We start from the raw sequence: 23649 nt of genomic DNA, 5'->3' as shown, positions 1-23649 counted from the left end.
TGGGAACCTCTGTGATTTGAGTCGAATTGTTGTAGACAAAAGAAGTTTCCAACAAAGACGTCTTTTGTAAGTCCTCCAAAAAGTGGCCGGTGGTTGCAAATAGAGATATGATTCCTGTCTGTACGCAGAGAGAGAGATACAGAGAAAGAAAGACAGGAGACACAGAGATCTGTGTAACATGAGAGACACCCAAACTTGGTTTCCTAGCAACCAATTGGCCCAGCTCAGCACTCCTGAAATACACACCGGTTTGGATGGACTGACACCTGTTTACCTCAGCTGACTGTCCATGCACGCACTAGTATTCACACATGATACCATACAAATTGCACTAGTTAACACAGGTGTTTTGTAGCCTTTTTTTTTCTTTTTTTTTACCGATATATCCTCATTGTCAGGGTCCATGAAATAACAGGAGATCAGAGTTTTGACAATCCATCCCCAGGGTCCCCTGTGAACATCTCTACCAAATCCCACAGCAATATAACCAATCGTTATTAGGACTAAAGTAAGGGACTGACTGCCAGACCAACATTCATGGCTGAATGTATTCCTGCTACCAACCATTGTTTGTCTGACTTTTTTTCTTTTTATGTTTGAAATACAGGGTATGTTCACCTATCCAGGCCTCTACACTTAAAATTCAAGAAGCACGAAAGGTGATAAGGTGTCTGAAGTGTCTGCATTTTAAGCAGTATAAAGACAAATAAAGGTGCTAATGACTGTTATGAGAGATCTGAGATCAATTTGTCTGAAGATTCAAACACAGATTTTCTTTTCTCCACAATGAAAATATCTGATTAATATGTGATATTATATGTAATTGTTGGTATTAAAAATTAATATCCTATAACTTTTTTTGAGTTGTGTGCTTGCATTATCCAATATGTCTGCAACAACTTTCAAACCAGGACTAATACAGTAATAATTGATTTATTTGTCACTTTCTAAATGGCGTTGTATCTCCTTACACATGTGTATCCATGTCTAAGCCACAACACATGTTTTATGTCATGGTTGTCTCTTATATGATTCAGATGGATTTATCTTATGGTATTGGGGAAACAAACTCAATATAGCCCATCCAATGCTCTGTGTCTGCTGAACAGTGTGGGGGAAATACTAAATTTTCATGCAGATTTATTCTGTGTTGTCACCAGATTTAATCACAAACTCCATTTGTTTTGGAGATGAGGGGACTTCTGTGGATAATTTGGCTCAAAACCACCTGAATGTCTGGGTCATTAGTTATCAGAGAAACAAACTGAGCAAACGTTAACAGCAGCTCAGCTCACAGGCCCTCTGGGATGATTTTTTTTTTTATGTGAAACTGCTTAGTGTTTTAATCACTTTGTTTTGGAGAGGAAAAATGTTGGTAAAAAGAAGAAAAAAAACAGATGAGTGACTGACAACGAAGAAATCTCAACCAGGAGAACCTGACTGCAATAAGAGCAGTGAAGACTCAAACGCCAATGAACCAAAACTACTTTACAACACCACAAACTTGGTCTTTTGTTATTGTTTTGATTGAGGGAAAATTACATATTGTACATTTAATAATGTGTGGTTGTTGATCCAAACCAATTGAGACACTTCTAAATATAGTCCAGGTATGAATGATTTTAAAACAGAATGACAGTGGCGTGGGTGGTAGAGACGATCAGATCCCATGTATTTACGTACAGTAGACAGCTTTGTGCGTCAATGGCCCATTATCACTTCAAATGTGTCACTGTCTGTGACACAGTGCTGTCTTGTCACTTGTCAACCCCTCTCACCCATAATTGATTTGTGCATGACAAACAACTGAGAGAAGAACACATATATATATATATATATATATATATATATAAAGCAGTGTTGAATGATAACAGCAAGATGACCTTGAGTTGAGGTTTTATTACAGATGTGTATTACTGTGTTTAGCAGCTGTCCAAATTTGAACAGTGAATTAATGTTTGAATGTGTGTTTGTGTACTGGGTGGTTTCTTAATTAGGCTATGTGCAAATTTGTGAAAAGGAGGTCAGGTTGTCCAACTAAGAAATGGGTTTTTCTCTCCTCTCCTGGTCCTGCTCCTGCATCAGAACAAGGAGTAAGTTGAAAGTGCTGCTTTGTGATGCTCTGACTCATAGCCCGGAACTACTGTAGCCCTCACACTCATGTGCATTGATCCCAGCATCACGACACACTCTTCTGCTGCTATAAGGCTGAATGCAGTGAACTCCTCCATCACCACCTCCTCCACTCACACCGACGTGGCTCATGCAGCCCACTCCCACATCTCGCACTGTATGTATGTTATGTATGCTCTATCTCAAACATTGTCTGTGCAGAGCCACAGGACGCTCGGTCTCTGTGTTGGCGTGATAATAAATAAAAATAAAACTCTCTCAAACACACACACACACGCACGCACGCACGCACATTCAAAGGGCTGTTCCGCAATCCTGTAAAACACGATTTCCTCCTCCACTGATGCTCGCACTGCTGGCAGTAATCGGTAACACCAGCGACTAACGGGTGGATAATGCAGAAATTTACAGCCTGGTTGTAGGATGTTGTCAGACGATGTGTTACATCATCTATCTGTCTGAATAAAAGACATGAGTCCAGGAGCATAAGAAATACGAATCCATCCCAGTTTTGAGTGTTGTAGACATTACCTGGACTTTCCACAGGACACATTACTTACAATATGCCCTATAAATATCATGTGATAGGCCAATAGTGCTGTCCTTATCACGTTTACACCTCTTCATTGTGTAATGTTGATGTTGTGATGTTGCAGAAATTTGCAGTTTCTTTCTTTTTTTCAAGTTGTGAAGTGTTGCACCTCAGTTCCTGTCTGTGACGTAGGAGGGGTTTATCGGCAGGAAGTGTGTCCTAATATGGCTCGAGCGCGGACGAGATTCCCCCGAGTTAGCGCATTGATATGCGCGACCACGTAGACAGTCCATCCTGCAGCAGCACCCACGCTCACACTATCAAACCGGGGAAGCCATGACACCCCCCACCACCCCCACGCACTCACACATACACACATACTTACTGTTAGGAAACTGTATAGGTGCTGGTGTTTCTGTGAACTGATGCTTAGACAAATCGATGCATGACTGAACAAGCAAAAATAAATACAACAGGTGCAGGAAAACCCTCCCTCACCACTTACACCAAGACACAAATCTTCATGCCAATATTGCACCATTACTAGAACAGGACTAAGAGTTTTAAGTGATTTTAGGGCCGTGACATGTGTGATGCATGTTGTATTGTATCTAGATTTAATAAATGAAGTGTCTGTCGCTGTGATTTATTTTAATGTATGAAAAGATGTTGTATTATGTGGACAATTGTTCTCCTCATCTATGTACACGTCACCAAGACTAACACTACTTAACCAAGAATAATAAGAATATTCCTCATGCCAAGGTAATTATATAGCCTAATATTTTGTGCAAAACTGTCCTGTATTCATTCATTTGGGAGGATAGATTTCACTTGAAGTGTCTGTTTCCCTCAGATTGCAGTGTCTCTGCAGGACATCTCTCCCCATGAGTCATCCAGATGCTTTTCAGCACCGTGGACAGCGCCATCCCTGAGCTCCACACCTCCCAGCCCTGCCCATCTCGGAACACTATCCCCTCATTCAACCAGGCCCCTGGGTCTTATTGAGAAAATGTACGTGTGTTGGGGGTGGGGGGTGGGGGGGGTTATATCGGTGGTGATTATTACAAGAAATGAGAGCAAGAGTGAACCGCAGTGGGAGGGGCGATAGAGATGCCGCATTTTTCTGAATGAAATTACTCCATATACAGACCCCTCCCTTCTCTCCCCGCATCCTTAGTGCTGGCCGCTGATTGGTCGAGGGTCCCAGTCACTGACGTCAGACAGGCTCTCTTGTGGATGAGTCCGCGCGCTTGAGCATCCATTCTGCCTCCAATAAGCGCTCCGGAGAGACCGAAGAAAAATAGATACAAGAGACTCCGAGTGAGAGTGAAACGCAACTTTTGATGAAGACGGGAGCACGGAGTACCAAGCACGAGGACTGCCCTTCTTATTTAAACCAGTGCCACGCGGAGAGCATCACCACAGCATCACTTTGGCTCGGATCTTAACAAGAGACCTGATTTATTTAACTCTTGCAAAGGAATCGCTGAATCGCTTTGATAAGGTAAGATTCATTTTTCAGTGTATGCAAATATGTGTTGTATATACGTGTGTGTGCCGCACGTGCGTGTTCAAGTATGCGTGCATGTGCGGGGGACATCCTCTGTGGTGCAGTGAACCTGCAATTGTATTATACAAGAGGGTCCTCCGCACATGGAGGTGGGATATACCTCCTCAGTGAGAAACGTGAGAGGGAGGGGGGGGGGCGAAGGACTCATCGAAAAATAATAATGATAAAAATAAAATCTCCTCCTGTGTAAGCAAATCTAACAATCTTATCATTGCATTACGCCTACGATGTGGTAGTTCCTTTACAAGAGGAACATTTCTTACACGTTGTACAATACAAGATGATAACATACCAGAGAGCGCAAATCATCTTAACCTTGTAACAGGCGGATTCTTTAAATAGCCTCAGTCTAATAAACTATGCAGGCTTCCTCAGTCCAGACATGCAGCAGTCAGTGCATGGTGGGCTACATGAATCTGACCCCGGGCTTCTCATAGCGGCATTTCTCAAGTCTTGAACATTATGTCCAGACAGTATCAAGAGGGGAAACCTCAGGTGGAAGCTCCCAGAGATTCACCTGGCAGTGGATTCTCATATATTTGAGAGTGACTGGTCCTGAAACGAAGCGCACTGATGAAGAACAATCTGTGATAGTTTCACTGATGTAAGCCTGCTGGCGAATTAATGCTGTGATAACTCTATGTATCGCGATGCATTAAGTCGACAGATCGATCAAGTTTGCGTGACTTCCCGCAAGACTGTGACGTCACTGCCATTTCAAAAGCAGCAGCATTGGCCTACAGTAAAAACAATCTGTGGTCATTGAAATATCATTATCATTTGGTGTACTTTGAATTACTCTATATTAGTTTGGTTCATGTTTTACTGCAATTATAGGATGTGTTATTTACAAATGTAATATTTTTATCCCTCTTTGACAAAAACAATAACACCACAAAGGATGCAGGAAGAAAACACACTGCATGTCAAATACAAATACCACTTAGTGCACTAATAGTGTTAATCAAACTAAATCAATAGCTCAGTTGCACTGGATTACAAGAGACCAAGGTCTTAAATACTCCATTACCACATTAAATCTTCTCTTCTATCTGTTGCCACATCCGGCCTCCAGCAGCTTCCCGCACTCCAACCACTCAACTCTGGTCAAGGAAAGGCTGTTAACTTAAATGGACAAATGGAGACAAACTAATGACCAATGAGAGCTAATGTCAAACATGTTTTTCCTTTTCTCTTCCCCTCTTAGACTGTGTTTGTCTGACTGCTGACAAGCCATGATCCTGAACACCTCTGACCTCGGCTGGGACGAGTCCTCAGGAGGTGAAGACCCCTTCTTCCCCTTGGACCAGCAGGACACCACCCCATCTACATATGACCTCCCACCCCTCACAGTTTGGGGCGTGGCCTTGTGTGTTTCAGGAACTCTCATCGCCGCTGAGAATGCAATCGTCGTCACCACCATCTTGGCCACCCCATCTCTACGCGCCCCTGTCTTCCTGCTGCTGGCTAGCCTTGGGCTGGCGGATCTCCTGGCAGGCGTCGCTCTCATCCTTCACTTCCTCTTCCTCTTCTGTGTGGAGCCCAGTGATTGGTCGGAGCTGCTGACCTCAGGACTACTGGTGACGTCACTGGTCGCCTCACTCAGCAGCCTGATGGGCGTTGCTCTGGATCGTTACCTGTCTCTGAGCCACGCCCTCACCTACGGCTCAAGCGAATCACGCCGCAGAGCCGCCATCCTCCTGCTGCTGGTCTGGGTTGGTGCATGTGTCATCGGGGCGGGACCAGCGATGGGATGGCACTGTCTTGGAGAGCCAGAGTCCTGCTCTGTTGCAAAACCTTTGACCCGGACATACCTATCGCTGCTCTGTGGTGGGTTCCTGGTGGTTGTGATGGTGACCCTGCAATTGTATGCTGGAATCTGCCGGGTGGCGAGGAGGCACGCCCACGCCATTGCTACCCAGAGGCACTTCCTCCCTGCCAACCAATCATATGCAAGCAAACACGGCGGTGGGAGGGGCTTCTCTCGGTTACTCCTGGTCCTCAGCGTGTTTGTGGGATGCTGGATGCCTTTCTCCCTCTGGGGGTTGCTGGGAGACGCGTCCAGCCCTCCTCTGTACACCTATGCCACCTTGGTGCCAGCGGCGGGCAGCTCTCTGCTCAACCCCATCCTCTACAGCCTGAGAAATAAAGACATTCGCAAGGTGCTGCTTCAGGCCTGCTGCCCCCACAGACTCACACAGAACACACACATACACTACCCCGTGGATGTGTAGAGACTGCCAAACCAACACACAATCTATGCTAGACATATCACTGTTTGTGTGCCAAGATACACACATAGCTGTGTTGACTGTCGTCCAGATCCAGAACATGAAGCCTCACACACACACACACACACACTCCCACACACACACATACAGAGGCAGCACTTTTCTGAGGAGACGTCGTCCTTCTGCAGATCAGAATGTACCGAACTGTCCTGGCTGACGGCCATGTTGGAACAGGTCCACTGCTGCCACAAAGATTAAACGTACTGTCTTGTGTGTACTTTGTGCCTCATCCACAGTTAATTGTAGCTCCACTGGATCCCGAGAACGAAACAATCACGGGGACGTATATCTATCCCCACTCTTAAATGGTGGATCTAATGACCATCTGCACTTTAAGACGAGAGAAGGGATGGGTTTTAAATGTAAGCCTGTCACAGTGTGATGACATGCGAGATCCAAAGCCCAATTTTATTTACTTGAATGTCTAGAAAACTGTGTCTCTAGATCTTTGAGAGTCTATTTTGCACATGCTGTTAAAGGCACTTTGAAAGGTTCTGACCATATGTTCATGTTGCACAACCTTTTTGAAATGAATGAATATTTTATAATGAATAAAAAATATGCTTTTTTCTACTGCGTGATGTCAGCTCTCTTTCCTTCACTGCTGCAAAGGCTTTTAGTGTGTGTTTTTTCTCTGTCTCTCACACTTTAACTCAATTAGGGCACACACTGCTGCTCTCTGTCCTTGTATCCTAAATTATTTGGTGGCTAAAGTAATCTTCAGTGTTATTACCATCACCCTACAGCCACTGTGTGCCTTTAAAATCTACAAAGAAAGCAGCCCTAGTCTGATGATGCAGTGATTATGCAAGAGGTTTTTCTCTCCTCCTACCCGGTTTTTGAACTTTTCTCCGGTCGATTCGTTTTCACACTCCCTACACAGCCAGCGCTGGGTTCTGTGAAAAGATGACATCAACAGGATAGAGGATGAGTCATGGATAAGGCCAGGCCTTGCTAAGCCCTGCCAAGTCTCGACATTCTTGGGAACTTGTTATTTAACACAATGCAGCATAAGCATAAGTGCTATTCAAGCATTCTCACAGAGAAAAAAAAAATCATCTCGACAATCCTTGTAAGTCACTCTATCTTTATTGAAATAACTATAATCATTTGAAAATTTAAGGCAGGAGAAGCAGAACTTTGGCCAAGCATGCTGTGTGATTGTGCTTTTACACAGACAGACTTCAAATAAAAAGGCACTTGGAAAATGTGTGGTCCACATTAAACTGTTCAGTCAGTCAGTTCCACATTTGACTTGTTAATGGCAGCTGTTAAACTCTTTTTGGAAGAAGCTGATCAGTGACCAGCATGGATGAAACAAAACACCTGCACTGACACTGAAATGCACCATAAAAAAGATACTTATCAAGAAGCAGGATAAGGCAACAAAAAAGAAGCTGCCTGTGGTTAAAGCATTAGAGCCTAGTTCATCCCCAGAGAAGTTCAAAATAAAAATGGCAGGAAGAAATATGTCACAGAGCTGAAAAGCAGTACAAAATGAATCATGATATACGTCTGCATATGTTCTGTGATCTCACCAAACACCCCAGGTGTCTGACATGAGGCAATACTTCCCCTATCACGCTGAATAATTCATTCATGATTTTGTTTATCAGCTACAACTGTGTCTCATCCACAAGTCGATTGTTCCCATGACAACCACAGAGAAAAAGAAGACTGAATATAAATGTGAGGGAAGGGAAAGTGATAGAAATTGGGTTTAAAGGTTTTTTTTTTAAAGAGATTGCATTAATTTTCTTTATACGATCTGATGTGTAACATAAACTTTACATCTATATCATAAAACGTATATATGAAGGACAACGTTTTGATGTCAACACCTTGTGTCTTTCCAATGAGTATATAAAAAATACTGTGTAGAAGGGGCTGCCTACGTGCCCGTGTGTGTGTGTGTGTGTGTTCCCTCTCTTTTATCCTTTGCCATGATACAGTAAAGCAGATAAAATCAGGAACTGCAGCCTGCAGCAAAGGGCACCTGACTCTAATAGATGCTAAATAAGGACAGATGTGATGTGTTTACGCACAGACTCAGCAGGGGCACGTGCATCACATCACATAACACCCTCGCATCAATAACAGTGGTGTATCATCCAGTGAAAGCAACGGCAAACTGGGACACAGCCAAGCTGACTCACGTCTCGTTTTTTGAATGCCGCACCTCTGATCTGAATCATTTATGATAAATAGGAATGTGATTAATAATAGGTCACATGTACATTATATGGACACACACACGCGCTCGCAAACTGTCTTACTCACACACAAAACAGCACATGGACCTCTGCTCCACTGGTGTTTAAGAATGAAATCTGAATGGAGATATTCTGATGTTGTTTAAGGCTGGAGGTGGGGGCACAAAGGTGAAATAGTGACGTCAAAAACGGACGGTGATCACTCAGACCACTCGTCGTCGTCAAACTCTGAAGAGTCATCCTCACTGTCGCTGCACTCCACTGCGATACGACGGGACAGGATGGCGGCCACATCGTTGCCGAAATGATCCCGCTTTTCCTGTTCCCGCTGTGCTTCCACCTTCCGCAGGTTGAAACCTACACAGGGAGTAGAAATTAAGTGTGTGCCTGACACATCTGCACAGACTTGGTTGATTGTCTTTAAGTCAATTTCTTTTATAGTATTGATTATTAAAGGGATAGTAGCATTTTTTTTAAAGTGGGGTTGTATGATCTACAAATAGCCCCTAAGTACTTTAACTGCAGTAGAAGACTCTCTGCGCTCCTCCCGTTAGCAACGCCAGCCCATAGCCCTGCCCAGAGATTTACAACATACATTGTTGTGAACAGACCCAAAGAAACGGCCTATTTTCGCGGCCTAAAAGAGGTTTTACCTGGGAAAAAAATACACAGTTCCATTGTTCGCTATAATATAATTTTTTCCAGCCCTTCAAAGTGCAGGAAAAAAACGCAGTTTTTATTTGGACCTAACCAACTCACGTATCCCTCCGCCCAGGGTTAGCGCCCGCCGATCAGCAGTTGGTTAGCTACTACTGCAATTAAAGTACTTAGGGGCTGTTTGTAGATCATACAACCCCACTTTAAAAAAAAATGCTACTATCCCTTTAAGTGACATCTCGTGGTTATCAGAAAGCTCATAGGTGGGCGACCTTTCTTCTTCTTCCCAGTTTTATCTACATTGAGCATTTTACTTAGAGTTTTTGGCCACCTGTAGCTCTATGTAGCATTTTTTAAAGTGTTGCTCACTTTGTATTAATGCAAACATAATTTTATTTACAAGAAAACAACACATTTTACTTTAAATCCTTAAAAACAAAAAGTAGCATTTATCTAGAATTATATGTTTGTTATTTAATGATACTTCTGGTTGAAGTGGAGTAGCATTTATCTAGAATTATATGTTTGTTATTTAATGATACTTCTGGTTGAAGTAGAGTAGCATTTATCTAGAATTATATGTTTGTTATTTAATGATACTTCTGGTTGAAGTAGGGTTAATTCAACTTTCCTGTTATGTTTTTTTGGGGTTTCTTTTAGTAATGTTTGGGGATTTTATGCCTTTAATTGATAATACAGCTGTAGAGAGACAGGAAATGGGGAGACAGAGAGAGGGGGAATGATACCGGTGGAATCTAAACCGGTGCCACTGCAGCGAGGACTATAGCCTCTGCATATGGGGCGCCTGCTCTACCCACTGAGCTAAATGACGCCCCACCTGTTACATATTTTAATTTATTGTGTAATAACACTTAATTGTATTTTACATGATCGTAATAGGTTTTTAAAATCTTCATTTGAAAAGTAACCATAGACATAGTGAAATCATTGTGAAATGTTGTCCCTCAGGTGTTATTACTGTACTTTACCACAATGTTAGGTATGTAGAAGTGGTTGTAGCACATATTGTCACATCAACCACTAACTACGTTGTAAACAGGAAGTCTGGTTGTGTCTTACCTTGTCGAATGGCCTGCAGCAGGTCACTGCGGCCGTCAGGGGCCGGCTCAGGCGCTGGCTGCGGTTTGGGTGCGGGTGCACCAGAGGGGGCAGGAGGAGCGGGGTTGAAGGATGGGGGAGGAGGGCCAGGGGGAGGTGGTGGAGGAGGAGGAGGTGGAGCACCTATACCTGCAGGCATAGGTGGTGGAGGGGGAGGAGCAACATTGGACATGGCAGGTGGAGGAGGCGGAGCAGGTGGGGAGGGATAGGAGGTGGGAGAGGAGGAAAGAGGGGGAGGAGAGGGTGGATTGTCGAAGGCAGGGGGAGGCGGGGGAACCCCGAAACCAGAGGGCGGAGGAGGTGGAGGAGGTGCGGGTGGAGGGGCAAGGTTGGGGCGGGCATTGGGCTGGGAGGAAGCCATGGGGGGAGCAGGAGGTGGGTGGGCTGGACTGAGCACGCTGACACGCTTCGGGGCCGGTGCTCCCTCGTACCTGCAGGTGATGGAGCCAAAGTTAGAGAAGAAAGGAAACACTGGTGGACCAGTCGGTTCTCTGCACCTGACCTCTGCCGCTCGTGTTCACTAAAGACTTACTAGCTGAAAGTGAGCAGTTGGTGTACAATCCACTTTTATCCTGTCAAACCCTATAATCTTGTGTGTAGGACTGCTGCACATTCACTACATGTTGGAGGTGATGTTGGTGTTTAGTGCGGGCTCATATTCACAATGCTACTTACGCCATGTCTGGTGGTGGAGGAGGCAGGAAGTCTTCAGAACCGGGCGGAGGGAGAGGGGAGCCCGAATCGTAAGCATAGGAGCCGGTACTCAGCTCTAGGCCGTCAGAAGTGAAGCCTTCTCCAGAGCCAATGCTGCCGTTCAGACCCTCAGAGGAATTCCTTGAAACAAATTCAAAACATCAGTATCTGCCCAAAATAAAGAATCTCATCCATCGCTGCTCTGTGAAAAACCAATGAACTGTGGTAAACAACCCGTGACACTGGTGGTGGGTCATGCACCGTTTGATAAGGAGCATTTACAAAGAAACAATGTCAGAGAACGCACCATGAGTGCTTGAAGAGACACCAACTGTGACACTGTCACTTCAGGTGACTGGTTTACACTGCCATTATAAATGAGCAGCATATGCAGCGCAAAACAAGTGCAGTGATTTACACAGTGGTGAGAGAAAGGTTTCCTATTCAACTTAATGTTTTTTCCTCATCGGGTCTGGCATCGTGTTTTAAAAAAAAGACAGAAAATGCAGCACATGACCACTCAATCATTCACACACATCGGAGGGCAAGTCTAGGTACAGTGATTTGCCCAAGGACTCTTAGGCTGTCTTTACACTGCACGGTTCAAGTGGCCCAATTCCGATTTTTTTCTCTCAAGTGGCTCAGATCGGATCTGTAACATGAATGTGTAAACGGGACAAATGCGCATGGAATCGGATATTGTCAGATCAGATTCAGGCCCCCGTTATATGTGGAAATAAATCAGATACAAATCGGATCTCTGCCAATGCGTCTGCAGTCTAAACAGACAGATCGGATCTTCCCTGGCAATGCGTGTCATATGTCATCAATGATAATATTAATTCACGTGCTCACACACGTGGGGCTGACCTGGACTACCGTGGCTAGCTGTGGCCAGCTGTAATCACTGTCACAGGTGTTACAGTGTTTAATAAACTCGTCGTCCCTGTAAATGAGGGAAACCTCAGTGACCAACGAGTTAAAATAAAGGTTTAAATAAATAAAAAAATATTTTTTGTGGTGTCTGCGCGTCTGTTTTTTTTCCCCCTCACTAGTTCTTGTTTTCATATAGCCACTACAGTAACATTCATTTCTATGCGGATCGATACGAGGGCAAGCGAGGGAGCGCGAGATAAACACCAGATTTCACGTTTTCCTACCGGCAAAAACTGAACCGAGCTGATAAGAAATCAAGAGAGTAAAAACAAACATTGTATACAAATGTGTGAGGCTGTCCCGTCCTCACGACGTGAGCGACGGAGGATCAAACGGTGGCACTACTGTCACCGTCATCCACGCAGCGCCGCAGCCACTTCACTAACGTTATTTTGTAACGTTCACTTTGTAAGTGACGTGTCGGATATAAACTCTGAACACCAGACTCACCTTTGTTTAAAAATATTATTATATTATTACGTGACAATTTCCTGAAATCACTAGTTTATTTCCAGCGGGTTGTTTCATGCAAGCACAGCAGGTGTAAATGCAGATTATCAGATCTGGGTCACTTCTGATAGAACATGTAAATAGACCGTCAAAGAAATCGGATATAGGCAACAAATCGGAATTGGGCATCAAGGCCTGCAGTGTAAAGACAGCCTTTGACATGCAGACTGTGGGGGCCAGGAATCAATCCACCGCCGGCCCTCCGGTTAGTGAACAACCTGCTCCACCTCCTGAGCCACGGCCGCTCTACAGCCAACTTAATCAATTTGAGATTCTTAGATACTTATTTGTTACATGTTTGGGCCTTTTCTCTGGGTTTACAACCCCTGGGCTTGGTGTGACTCACACTTGTTTACTGTCGTCTGCCCTTTTGCAACTGGCTCTACACCCAAGCCCCCGAGAACATTTTCAGACAGGACATACCACCCATATCACTGTGTACAGATTGGCTGATAAGGAAGGAGAGAGTGGAGTTTGCCATGCAAGTACACACTGTGTACTTTTACTGTGTTAACTAGCGGATGGAATAATGAAGTCATTCATTTCAAGGTATTGTTGAAATGCACTCAAAGGCCTCGCGGGTCTGTGGATGACCACAACCCTGCACCAGTGCACACCCCCATTAATCCTCCCCTCACTTCAGTCACTTTCTCAGCTTACATCAGGTCATTCTTTGGCACCACAAACTCCTCTCCCATCTTGCGGCGTTCCCACTCCTCCTTTCTGGTCTTAATCTTTCGAGGATTGAGTATCCGCTGGTTCAGATGATCTTTCTTCTCCTTCTGCTCAGAACAGAGACAGTGAAAAAAGACAGTGCTTTTTATTTCATGTGGCTAAAGTTAACTTGTCTCAATTTAGTGACTCATGCGTTTGTGTGCATGAGCATACTTATGTGTCCGACTCACTCTGTGCTTGCGTCTCTCCTTCATGATGTCCTTGGTGTCCTGCAGCATCTTCTCCTTCCACAGGTCGAAGAAGTAGGAGGGATCAGTGTAAAACTTCAAGGCCTCCTTCCCATCCTCCCTGTAGATGACCATTTAAAACCGCTGTAGTTACACTTCATGTTATCTTGTGTTCACAGGCATAAATAATGTTCTGTCCACAGAAAGACAGATCTTTATCTGTGTTATGTGTTAAAGCATTATATAGACATATCACTTCCCCTTTTCAGCTCAATATAACAGAGCTTTAATAGACGCAGGCCATCTTCCTTTGTCACATCCACTGTGTCTAGTCTGTATGCTACAACTGTCATGGTCAGATTAATTCACATTCAGACAAGAGAGCCTTTATAATATAATTGGAAAAGCTTACACTCTTGCTCTGTGCATCATTCAAGCCACTGCTGTGGATACTGATTATACAGACTTCAACGTCTACAACACAAGCTCCTTTTGTTCTGGTCTCTAATCATACTTCCGATGACATGTCAAGCCTCGTGCATAATTTATATTGAGAGCTCAATGGTATATCTCAGTTGGGTTGTGACATATCTAGTTATTGTTTTCCCCTCAGAATTTCTTCGCCGCTGCTTTGATTTAATGTTTTGATTAAATATCCTTAGAACAAAGTATAGTATAAATGATCCAGTCCTGTTTGCTATTAACTTTACCAAAATCTTCTTGGCTACATAAGTTGATCAAAACACTTTAGCTCTAGTAAATTTCCCAATAACAGCTTGGAGAGTCGTAGTAATAGTCTACATTTGTCCTGGAAAACATTTGACATTGCAGTGATATTTGATGTCACAAATACTGTAATTCTACTATGGTGATTTCTGGCTTTAATCTAAAGCCTACTGTAGGACGACTGTTGAAATCCACCATCAGATGAGGTTCGAGAGCACATGCATCCGAGAGGCGGATTTCAATAATGCATAAACCATGACAAAAATACAGTATGTTTGCGTGTTTCCATGAGCGCACATGTGAATGCACGTGGTCTTACTATTCTTCGTGTGTTACGCTCCAGTAAATAAATAAATATGAGCCCTGGATGTTTATTCGTGTGTCTGCCGAGTCCTACCGGTATTTGCTGAGTTGGTCGAGCGGTGGCGGCGGATCACAGGTCGTGTAGGTGTCCTGCACGGGCATCGGCAGAGACGGTCTAGTGAAAAGCTGCTGATCCTGGGTCACGCTGCTACGGAAGGCCTTACGGGTAGTGATGGCCTGGAGAGAGACTGAGAGACACAGACGGACGAAGCAGAGAGAATATTACTGAATATTCATTATTTCATATTTGATGTTATATCAAGCCAATTATACTTTACTACTGACATAAGAGGCACTTACCCTCCTCCTCTTTGGGGTCCAGCTGGGTGACTTTGACCTGCAGACGATCCACTCTCTCTCCCAGCGTATTTACCCTGATGGCAAACGCTCCGGCCTGGACAAACAGCTCCCCGAACACATCCTCTGCATACTTACCTACAGACACACAGACACACAGACACACGTGAGTAAATCATCTCCACAGATTAAAGCCTTCGGCTCACATGTGCCCACCCAGCACATACACATTTATAATTCACAACGACATTCACACCTGACACGTGTTATGAACGATTCACACCACATTTTAATGACAGGCATGTTGACACCCACACACACACACACACACAGAGAGCTCCCACTCACTGAGGCTGCCCAGCTGGCGGATGATGTTGGCCAAGCTGATATTGGTGACACATTCCAGCTCACTGCGGATGTTGGTAGGGATGGTCTGGCGACAGACATGCCGCGGCTCTATGTTCCTCGTCACCAAAGGCATGGTGGGGTGGGGTGGGGGGGTTGGGGGGGGTCCAACCCTGATGGAGACGAGAGGGAATATCACTTTGAGACACAGAAACACTAAGTGATTATAGCACAGCAGTGAATTAATGATGTAGAGATGTGTTACCATGTAATACATACAGTGGGGGGTTTAATCCCCTGCTGATTTTTGCCCTTATTTCACTTAATCAATGTAAATGAAAGTTTCACTTTTATGATGATATTATTTCTGGATGTTTTGTTGATATTCTGTCTTTTTCTGTTAAAATAAATCCACCACAAAAACTTGTGGGGGAACAAACTTATAAAATCAGTAGGGGATCAAATACTTATTTTCCCTATCTGTGATACCAAGTCTAGTGTTTATAGGTGGATAATTAGTCTATAATAGATAGGACATATCAAACAAAAACAAACTTCACTGGCTCTGTAATGTGCATGCCTGCTTCATATCTGCTACTTTAATTATCAGTACATATCTAAAAACTGTCCCGCACTGTTGAATGGAACATTTTAAAAACATCTTCGGTAGGCATAATGTCGGCTCTTTTTCAATGGTTTATGAGACTTTGTGGGGGAAACATTAATTTAAAAAAAAGAAGAAATAAATAACCAAATAATCACCACTTGCATCCCTAAATAAATCTCTCACTCATGTGACTCATAGACAGGAACATATAAATAAACACTGTGCCAGACGGAGCTAAAGCAGAAGCAAAACTAAAAGCTTTGCTCAACTCAGCAAACAACAAAAATACACCCAATTTCTTGTGAACCACACTCGGTCTCTCCAGATAAAAAAAAAAAAAAAAAAAGAGGGGAGAAAACTCTGCAAACTAATTCAGCTTACAGTGGAGTAAATATTTAAAGTTACTGTGTCATCTCTCCACAGAAAGCAGCACCTAGTCTACCTACAGTACCATATGGAGTCTGTTTATAAAATGTCATCTCCCACTCTGAGGTTTGCAGTGTGTGTGTGTGTGTGCGGGGCATCCAGAGCACAGCTGTACTCTTGATGTAAGTACACCCTGCACTGCTTCCTATTCCCCATTTGGGCCTGCCTAATTACCAGTTTTTCATGTTAGCGCTGGGCCCCTGTGAGAAAGGCGAAGTGGTGACACAAGTTTTCCTCGGTGGGGTTTCAAACGCCCGCAGTTCACTTGACAAGCCACCTTATTATAGGCATTTCTATAGTGAGCCTGTTGTTAGTGGCAGGTTAATTCCTTTGTTCTTGAAATGCCTCGACCTTCTCACAGTTGCCTCCAGCTGAAATACAGTCAGTCCCCGCTTAATGTGGTTAATGGTATGTTCGGCATTAACATAAGTTCGTTACAGTCAATGCCAGTCTCTGATAATAAACTGACAGGCCGAAGTTAGCAACGGTTTCGCTAGTTGGAAGTACATTGTTTTGAAAAGGCTGTGAGTTTTCTGCTGTATAAGTAACTATGAGATACAGTCAGTCTCAGAAACGTAGCACTTTTACACCAACACTTAGCTAGGGGCTAAAATGTAACTTGGGATCTCGGCCTTGTCAGAGCAGGAAGTAACTTGTAGGCGCCTCTTATCTCGAAGAAACAGCCAAATAACAGCTAAGTTACATCCTTCACTTTATGAAAACAACACCGACTGAACCTACTTTACTTACCGTCAACAGCGGCGGCTGAAAAGTCTCTCTATACCCTCTGTTTGTTGTCCTGTCTCAAGATTTCCACAAGAAATGTTGAGCGGTGCAGTCTGCGGACAGAGCGAAACAGATCTCCAGAGTCCCGGAATTCTGAACTTCTGATTGGTCGAGAGACCGAGTTCCTCAAAGCTGATTGGCTCCGGCGCCCGTCGACGGGCTCTGCCGAGTACAGGATGTGGAAATTTCAACGTAAAGAGCGCAACTCCACCCTGACTAGTGGCAAAACATCTGTACGTAATTTGCGTAGCGGAGGGTGGAGGCAGGAGGAGCACATTCCTACGTGCGCTCCAGCGAGTTGGAACGAGTCCGAGGAATGACTGGCATCGGTCCTGGTGAGTAATGGCCCGCTGTGGAGAAAAGCACTTAAGAGGATAAATAGATGTCCTGTGAACCTCACCGGGTGACTGTTAAGAGAAGAGCATCTTTTAACTCTACTCAGCCCAGCAAACGGGAAGTTGACAAGGCTCATGGTAGGAGAATCGACCACCCCTCCAGTGAAGGGTAAATCATTTATTCAGTGGTTCACAACCTATGACCATGTGGCAAATGGTTGTATTGACCTGTTTGTTTGAATGTTACAGTATGTTATGCAATTATTGCATTTACTTGCGGTGTGGCACCAATGGGCGTATCAGTCTTACGCTACAGTTACAGCCTCTACTTTGATTTTCTCAATGGAACAAAATGCAAATAGGTTTAAAGCGAAAACCAAATACTGACATCAACTTAGGTATCACATAAATCACAAGTATATGTATATGCTCGCTGTGTGTCCATCTTTCTTTCATTCAACATTAGAGCAAAACAAACTTGTATGTAAATTAATTGTAACTGTGCATTTCTATATGGGTGATTTGTATTATGTATCAAACTTCCTTCCTGAATATTTTGCATAGCAAAGATTCGTGCAAAACATTGTGCATAATAGATGCAACAAAGTTCAATGTTTCCTCATTTTTGAGAATAAATATTCCTCTTATGAAACAACAACCCAGATGACCAAAGACAGACAAACTAATAGTACAGACTTTGTAGCTTTATTTGGGATTTTATTGTGGTATAAATGCACATTTGTAACACAGTCTTGTTTGGTGTTGTTTGTTTATTTCATTTGTTATACAGTACAGAGTACAGTGCAAAATGGAAGTATTTCTGTATATTTCACATAGGCACTCGGTTTCAATAAAATTGAATCCTCTATTCAGTGTTTATTGCACATTAAAACACCTTATTCTCACACATACATAAAATAATCAGTTGAATTGAATCCATTTATTTTGTTGAATTTCCATTCAACAAAACCAGAGCTGGATCCAATTAAAATAAAAAATGTCATATAAGAATTATATGATATACATTGATACAGTGATTTATATCTGTGATTCAACTTAACAAATCAAAAAATGTGTTGGTACCTGCCAGATAGCTGTCCAGCAGTAGCTACAATTTAAATATACCCGCTGTTGACATGGTGAGAAAAAAATATAAATCTGTAAATCTCTCGATTATATTATTGCGCTCTTACCCAGCTTAATCAGCAGGTTCCCCCTTCGCTCATATTTGGTCAAATTAACCCGGGTTATGGTCAGATGCAACATTATTTCCCTCTGACAGTGGAGTCATAAAAAAAAGTAAATCCTTTCACCTCCACTAGAGGGAGATGTCATGTTAACAAATGTGTTTGCCTGAAAAGAAAAGTTCATAGACAAACTCCACTAACTATTTTGAATCCCCTCTCCTCTTTGTCTGAGGATACGCACAGTGTCTAGTCCTGTGTGTCCACCTGTGCTCATTCATGCAGTGTCAGTATCTAGTGTTGACCCAGCTGAGTGTGTAGGAGCTGTGAGCATTTGCTACTGTCCGTTTTAGGACACTGTGACCCTCTCCTGCAGAGCTGTGGACCAGCTTGAGTCCAGAAGCTTGGAGACCCTGTAGGATGCTGAACCAATAGCGAAGCACTTGCTCATTGGTTCCTCCCACCTCAAACCCTGCCCATTGCAGGTGCACTGTGGCAACCAGATGATGGACACTCTGCAGAGTTCCTGACTCAATCCAGCTCTGGAAAACTCTCCACTCGGCACTGAGCAGGTCAGCATATAGGAAGTGAACCTAAAGAGAATAGGAAATAGTCAAAAATGTCCATCATTATACATTCAGTATAATAGTGGGTATTTTTATTTTTATTTTTTTCATTTTTGGTAGCCTATTAATTTGCTGTTACAAGACCATTCCACAAATGATGTTACTGCTCTTATTGTCACATTTTTCATGTAGTCCAGCTTTGCTACTTTCTGTAGTATAACTGTATGGTCAAATATAATATTAAATATAAAATAATATTATTATTGAATAATTCAAAATGTATGCATCAAAGTAATTCTTATCCTGTCAACCAGCACACACTCAAACTGTAGGTTTGCAGTTCCCTCTTGTGGCTGCAGGATGTAATTGGGCCGGTGTGTGATTCACTCACTGAAACTGTTGCCATGGCAGCCAGGGATGGCGCAGAGCCCTGTTGCCATGGGAACGTACAAGTAAGAGAGCTTTCTGGGTATGTTGGGGTGAAAAGACTCTTAAGGTATGTTTGTTTGGCACTGTTTCTCTAAATTTCTCCCTCTCTCTCTATCTTTCTGATTGGTGTGTGTGTGTGTGTGTGTGTGTGTGTGTGTGTGTGTGTGTGTGTGTGTGTGTGTGTGTGTGTGTGTGTGTGTGTGTGTGTGTGTGTGTGTGTGTGTGTGTCTTACTGTGTGATGTCCCAGAGCCGTCATGATATCTGCCAGTGTTTGAGAAACACCACCCAGGTTGCCTCTTGTCTTGTGCTTGCGCTTCCTTAGTGTGCGCCACTCAAGCCACATCTTGTGCTGGCTGACCACACCTCCGTCACCATGGTTACTAGCCAAACTGTTGTCAAGGTGACCATGGGATGTATTGGAGTTGCTGGGATCAAAACTGTGCACTTCACACCCTAGCCCTGACACAGTCTTTAGAAAGTCTGCATCTCTCCCATCCATACTAGAGAGACAAAGACAAACACAAAAAGATAGACAGAGAGGCAGGGGAGCACAGAGGTGGTTTGAAGATTATTGCATGCATGATTAAATATGCATTGCATTTTTTATTCCAAGTCTGCCAGTGATATGAATGCAGAAGAATCATCACAGCACATGCAGTGACACATGCACATACTGTACAGACATATGGGCTCACCTGAAGGAGTATGCAACACACGGTCTGTCTGCAGCTGGAATGAGCCAGTCCTCGGCACACAGCAGCCAGCGGTGTGAAGCCGCAGGAGGCTGCGATGCCTGAGCCTGACCTGGAGATAACACCCTGGAGCAGCTCAGCTGGAGATGGGCAGGAGAAGAGAGGTCATGTGACATGTTGGACACACAGCCAATATAAAACCAGGTGAGGAGAGGAAGTTGAAAAAGAAGTTGTGAAAGCTTGTCTTCTGACAATTAGTTAGGTGGTGTTTCCAAGTGTCATTCGTTAAAGCAAATCAAATCAACTTTATTTATTTCATTCATTTTTTTTTTTTTTTTTTAAAGCAGACAATTCAGGTAAAACCGACTCTTAAACGTGAGATGCTGTCAATGATGCTCATTTAGCAAGAGCAGATTTGAGAGTCATTTTAATTTGTGGCACGTACTGGGTAATTAGAGAACAAAATCAACACAACATGCTAGGTTTAATCTGTCGATATATAATTTTCCCTCCCAGTTCCCCGGCACGCGGTGTTATGTAAGTCGTAACTCTTGTTCGGGAGTTTTCAGTCTGGAACTGAAAGGCTTTACTGGCTCCAGATTTGGCAGAATTCTGCTGCCAGCATATTGACAGCGCCTGACTGATCATATTACTGCTATGTTAACCCCCACACTGGAAGTCTGCAGTTTTAGAAGTGAAAAAGTGAACTGAAGAAGAAGCAGGAGTTGAAAAAGTGAAGTTTTATTGATTATTGTTAAGTCTTGGCAAGGTCTAACTCCTGGCTACGGCATGTGTAGGTCCCTTATGAGTAAGAGTGTAGCCTGAGACCTTCAAGCAAAGCTCTGTATATTCGACTGGGGATTGCCAGACTCAGGATCAGATTTTTGTCTTGTGGGGTCACAAAATAAATGTGGTCACAAGATGATTGAAAAGACAGAAAAGAAGACGAATAAACATGTCAGACACACCAAATTTCATTTTCTTTTGAACTTTCTTTTGATTTAAAGGGTCAAAAGCCAAAAAAAAAAGGTTTCTTATAGGTTAAATAGGCCTACCGATTTGAGACCCAATTCCTTTATAAATGTAAATAGTTTTTAATTTCATAGTTTATAGAAAAGTTTCACAAAGTTAAAAGGTGTCATACAGTAAATAGAGATCATCAGACTTTTCGCACAATTTCGATAGCTTTTTTGTGTTCATGAGTTTGTTTCACTTGAGTGAATGACAGCTCTTCAAGAAGCTAAGATTTTTTTTATTTGACAGCAGGACAGTGTTTTATGTGATGCTCTGTGTAATCTACCTGTGGCCTGGTGGCATAGGTGATGATACGGTCGAGTTCTGCTGTGAATGACGGCGGGTCAGACGCCCACGGCTGCACCTCCAGCCCTCTGGACCCAACCTGGGATACATACAGATATATACATATCAATATATTGATACCACAGAGCAGCAGATGCATGTGAAAGTAGAGGGGAGAGCTGAATGCATAGGAACGACAGTGAGTCTTGTCGGTGCCTCTGCTGCCTTGCACTCGCTGCCCCAGGTATGAGTACTGAGGAGGCAGGTCACGGTCTCTGACCCCAGTCCTGCTGGTAAGACATTTGCCTGGGGCGCTGTAACATACAAACACACACAGTATAAAGAAAGCCCCCCCACCCTGCTCAGACTGAACCCCGTGGTCACCATGGCAACCTCTTTGGGGAGGCGGCGGGGAGGGGGTGATGATTCACAGAATGAGTCAGAGAGTTTTTGCCTTGGGCAGAAAAAGAGACAGTGAGAGAAAAAGAGAATGAAAAAAAAGAGTTTGAGGAGGGTGTGTGTGTGTGTGTGTGTGTGTGTGTGTGTGTGTGTGTGTGTGTGTGTGTGTGTGTGTGTGTGTGTGTGGAAGGGGAAGGGGAAGGAGTCTGAGGTAAAGAGGGGAAAGATGAACCAGCACTCACATAAACACAGATGGAGGTTTGGAGCAGTGAGCAACTGAAGGGCAAAGCGAGCGAGAGAGAGAGAGAACAGCTGTCACCTCTCTCTGATCTGGGGTCAGTGCTGCGCTCACCCTCTGCGCTCACCTGTTCCATCATGTCTGTAATAATTCACAGGGCTGTGCACAAACTGACCCAGCATAATGAATAAGCCCGACCACAGCATCTTTTTTTATACATCTGTATCCCTGAACACGTATACACTGCTGAATGTGTCCTTACTACATTTGAAATCATCTTTAATTGAGTGAAGTTTTGATAATGAAAACATAAACAAGTGTCTTATGAGATTCAAACAAGTGGTTTCATCCCAGTTAAATTCTATCAGTAATTTCACCTCTTACCTGACGCCAGTGCATTTCGTTCTCATCCTCAAAGGCTCGCGTCCCCTCCCTCCTCCCCTCATCCTCCACCTTCATCTCCTTCTCCTCCTCCTCCTCCTCCTCTTTTTCTTCCTCGAGACCCGGTCGCCGGGACACGCGGGCTCCCTCACGGAGCGACCTCCTCCCCGGCTCGATGCTGATAACGGAGAAGGCAACCGCGCCCTGCTCCTCCTCCTCCCGCCGCCCCTGCTCCTCCACCCCGGGGCCGGCGACGACGAGCAGCTGGAGCGCGAGGAGAACCGGAGGGATCAAGAGGAGTATTATTCCCAGACGGAGGGGCGGGGGGCTCCCGCGGCCCCACCATCGCGCGCAGGTCCGCATGCCTCCTGCGTGGCGGCACCGGGGAACATCTCCGGCGCGGTGCCCAGTGATTTAACTTTTTTTTTTTTTCTTCTCCAGAGGGCAGCGAGGAAAGTCCCAGCTGAGAACTCCCCTCCTCCTCTCTCCTCCTCCTCCTCCTCCTCCTCCTCCTCCTTTGCCCCCAGGGAGAGCACTGATGACGAAGCGCATTCCTGGTGGCCTTATTGACACAGTGACCGCTGTTTTATTTTTACCCATGTATCTCACTCGTACACAGGTAACAATTAACCCCCTGAAATCGAGCCTGGAGACCTAACCTCTTAAGCTACAAATGAAATCAAGGGCATTTCTTTCAAGTTATTGTTCCATAAACTGTTTCCAAATCCTATTAAAAAGAAGGGGGGAAAAAAGCCATAAACACAGAGACCACTGTTCTTCCTGTGATGAATAAACACAGCCCTACTTATTTTTCCACACAGAATCTTGCTTCACCGGCTTGGTTTCAAAGTATTATTTTGGTTTCCATTTTATATGGTCTGATAAATCTAACTTTAAGGCCTACTCTTGTCACCAAAACACTTTGTTAAAATGAAATTAAAGTTGGTTCTTTCCTCAACCCACTAGGCTACTAAAGGTTTAAGGTGATACTTGACGTAATGCTACTTTTTACTTCT

At 43.9% G+C, this 23649-nt stretch overlaps 3 protein-coding genes across 3 annotated transcripts; 1 reads left to right on the top strand and 2 right to left on the bottom strand.

The window, feature by feature from the left end:
* Window positions 1-5473: 5473 nt before the first annotated feature.
* Window positions 5474-6472, top strand: gpr3 (G protein-coupled receptor 3; the record flags this gene model as incomplete). The annotated part of the gene is made up of 1 exon (XM_083981659.1): window positions 5474-6472. One exon carries the CDS (start codon window positions 5474-5476, stop codon window positions 6470-6472), a length of 999 nt encoding a protein of 332 aa, XP_083837785.1.
* Window positions 6473-7605: 1133 nt separating this feature from the next.
* On the bottom strand, window positions 7606-17531 carry wasf2 (WASP family member 2). The gene is made up of 9 exons (XM_083981902.1): window positions 17074-17531; window positions 15294-15463; window positions 14949-15083; window positions 14683-14836; window positions 13563-13680; window positions 13318-13439; window positions 11194-11352; window positions 10480-10949; window positions 7606-9099 (listed from the first exon to the last, which is right to left on the bottom strand). Exons 2-9 carry the CDS (start codon window positions 15424-15426, stop codon window positions 8942-8944), a joined length of 1449 nt encoding a protein of 482 aa, XP_083838028.1. The 5' UTR covers window positions 15427-15463; window positions 17074-17531; the 3' UTR covers window positions 7606-8941.
* Window positions 17532-18835: 1304 nt separating this feature from the next.
* On the bottom strand, window positions 18836-23075 carry LOC310993165 (putative methyltransferase-like protein 24). The gene is made up of 5 exons (XM_083981480.1): window positions 22637-23075; window positions 21617-21715; window positions 20320-20456; window positions 19857-20124; window positions 18836-19221 (listed from the first exon to the last, which is right to left on the bottom strand). The coding sequence occupies exons 1-5, from the start codon at window positions 22994-22996 to the stop codon at window positions 18916-18918; spliced, it is 1170 nt and encodes a 389-aa protein (XP_083837606.1). The 5' UTR covers window positions 22997-23075; the 3' UTR covers window positions 18836-18915.
* Between the last annotated feature and the right edge of the window lie 574 nt (window positions 23076-23649).

This window comes from Trachurus trachurus (genome assembly GCF_905171665.1).
Source record: "Trachurus trachurus genome assembly, chromosome: 11".
In the NCBI taxonomy this organism is placed as follows: domain Eukaryota; kingdom Metazoa; phylum Chordata; class Actinopteri; order Carangiformes; family Carangidae; genus Trachurus; species Trachurus trachurus.
This window is presented reverse-complemented; position numbering and strand designations above follow the sequence as displayed.

Coding starts and splice junctions, on each gene's coding strand:
- wasf2 (XM_083981902.1), bottom strand. CDS start 15,426: ATGCCTTTGGTGACGAGGAACATAGAGCCGCGGCATGTCTGTCGCCAG. Junction 15,084..15,293: donor CCGCCAGCTGGGCAGCCTCA/GTGAGTGGGAGC, acceptor GTGTGTCTGTAG/GTAAGTATGCAGAGGATGTG. Junction 10,950..11,193: donor CCTCCACCACCAGACATGGC/GTAAGTAGCATT, acceptor CATCACCTGCAG/GTACGAGGGAGCACCGGCCC.
- LOC310993165 (XM_083981480.1), bottom strand. CDS start 22,996: ATGCGGACCTGCGCGCGATGGTGGGGCCGCGGGAGCCCCCCGCCCCTC. Junction 21,716..22,636: donor ACGAAATGCACTGGCGTCAG/GTAAGAGGTGAA, acceptor TATGTATCCCAG/GTTGGGTCCAGAGGGCTGGA. Junction 20,125..20,319: donor TGTGTTGCATACTCCTTCAG/GTGAGCCCATAT, acceptor TTGTCTCTCTAG/TATGGATGGGAGAGATGCAG.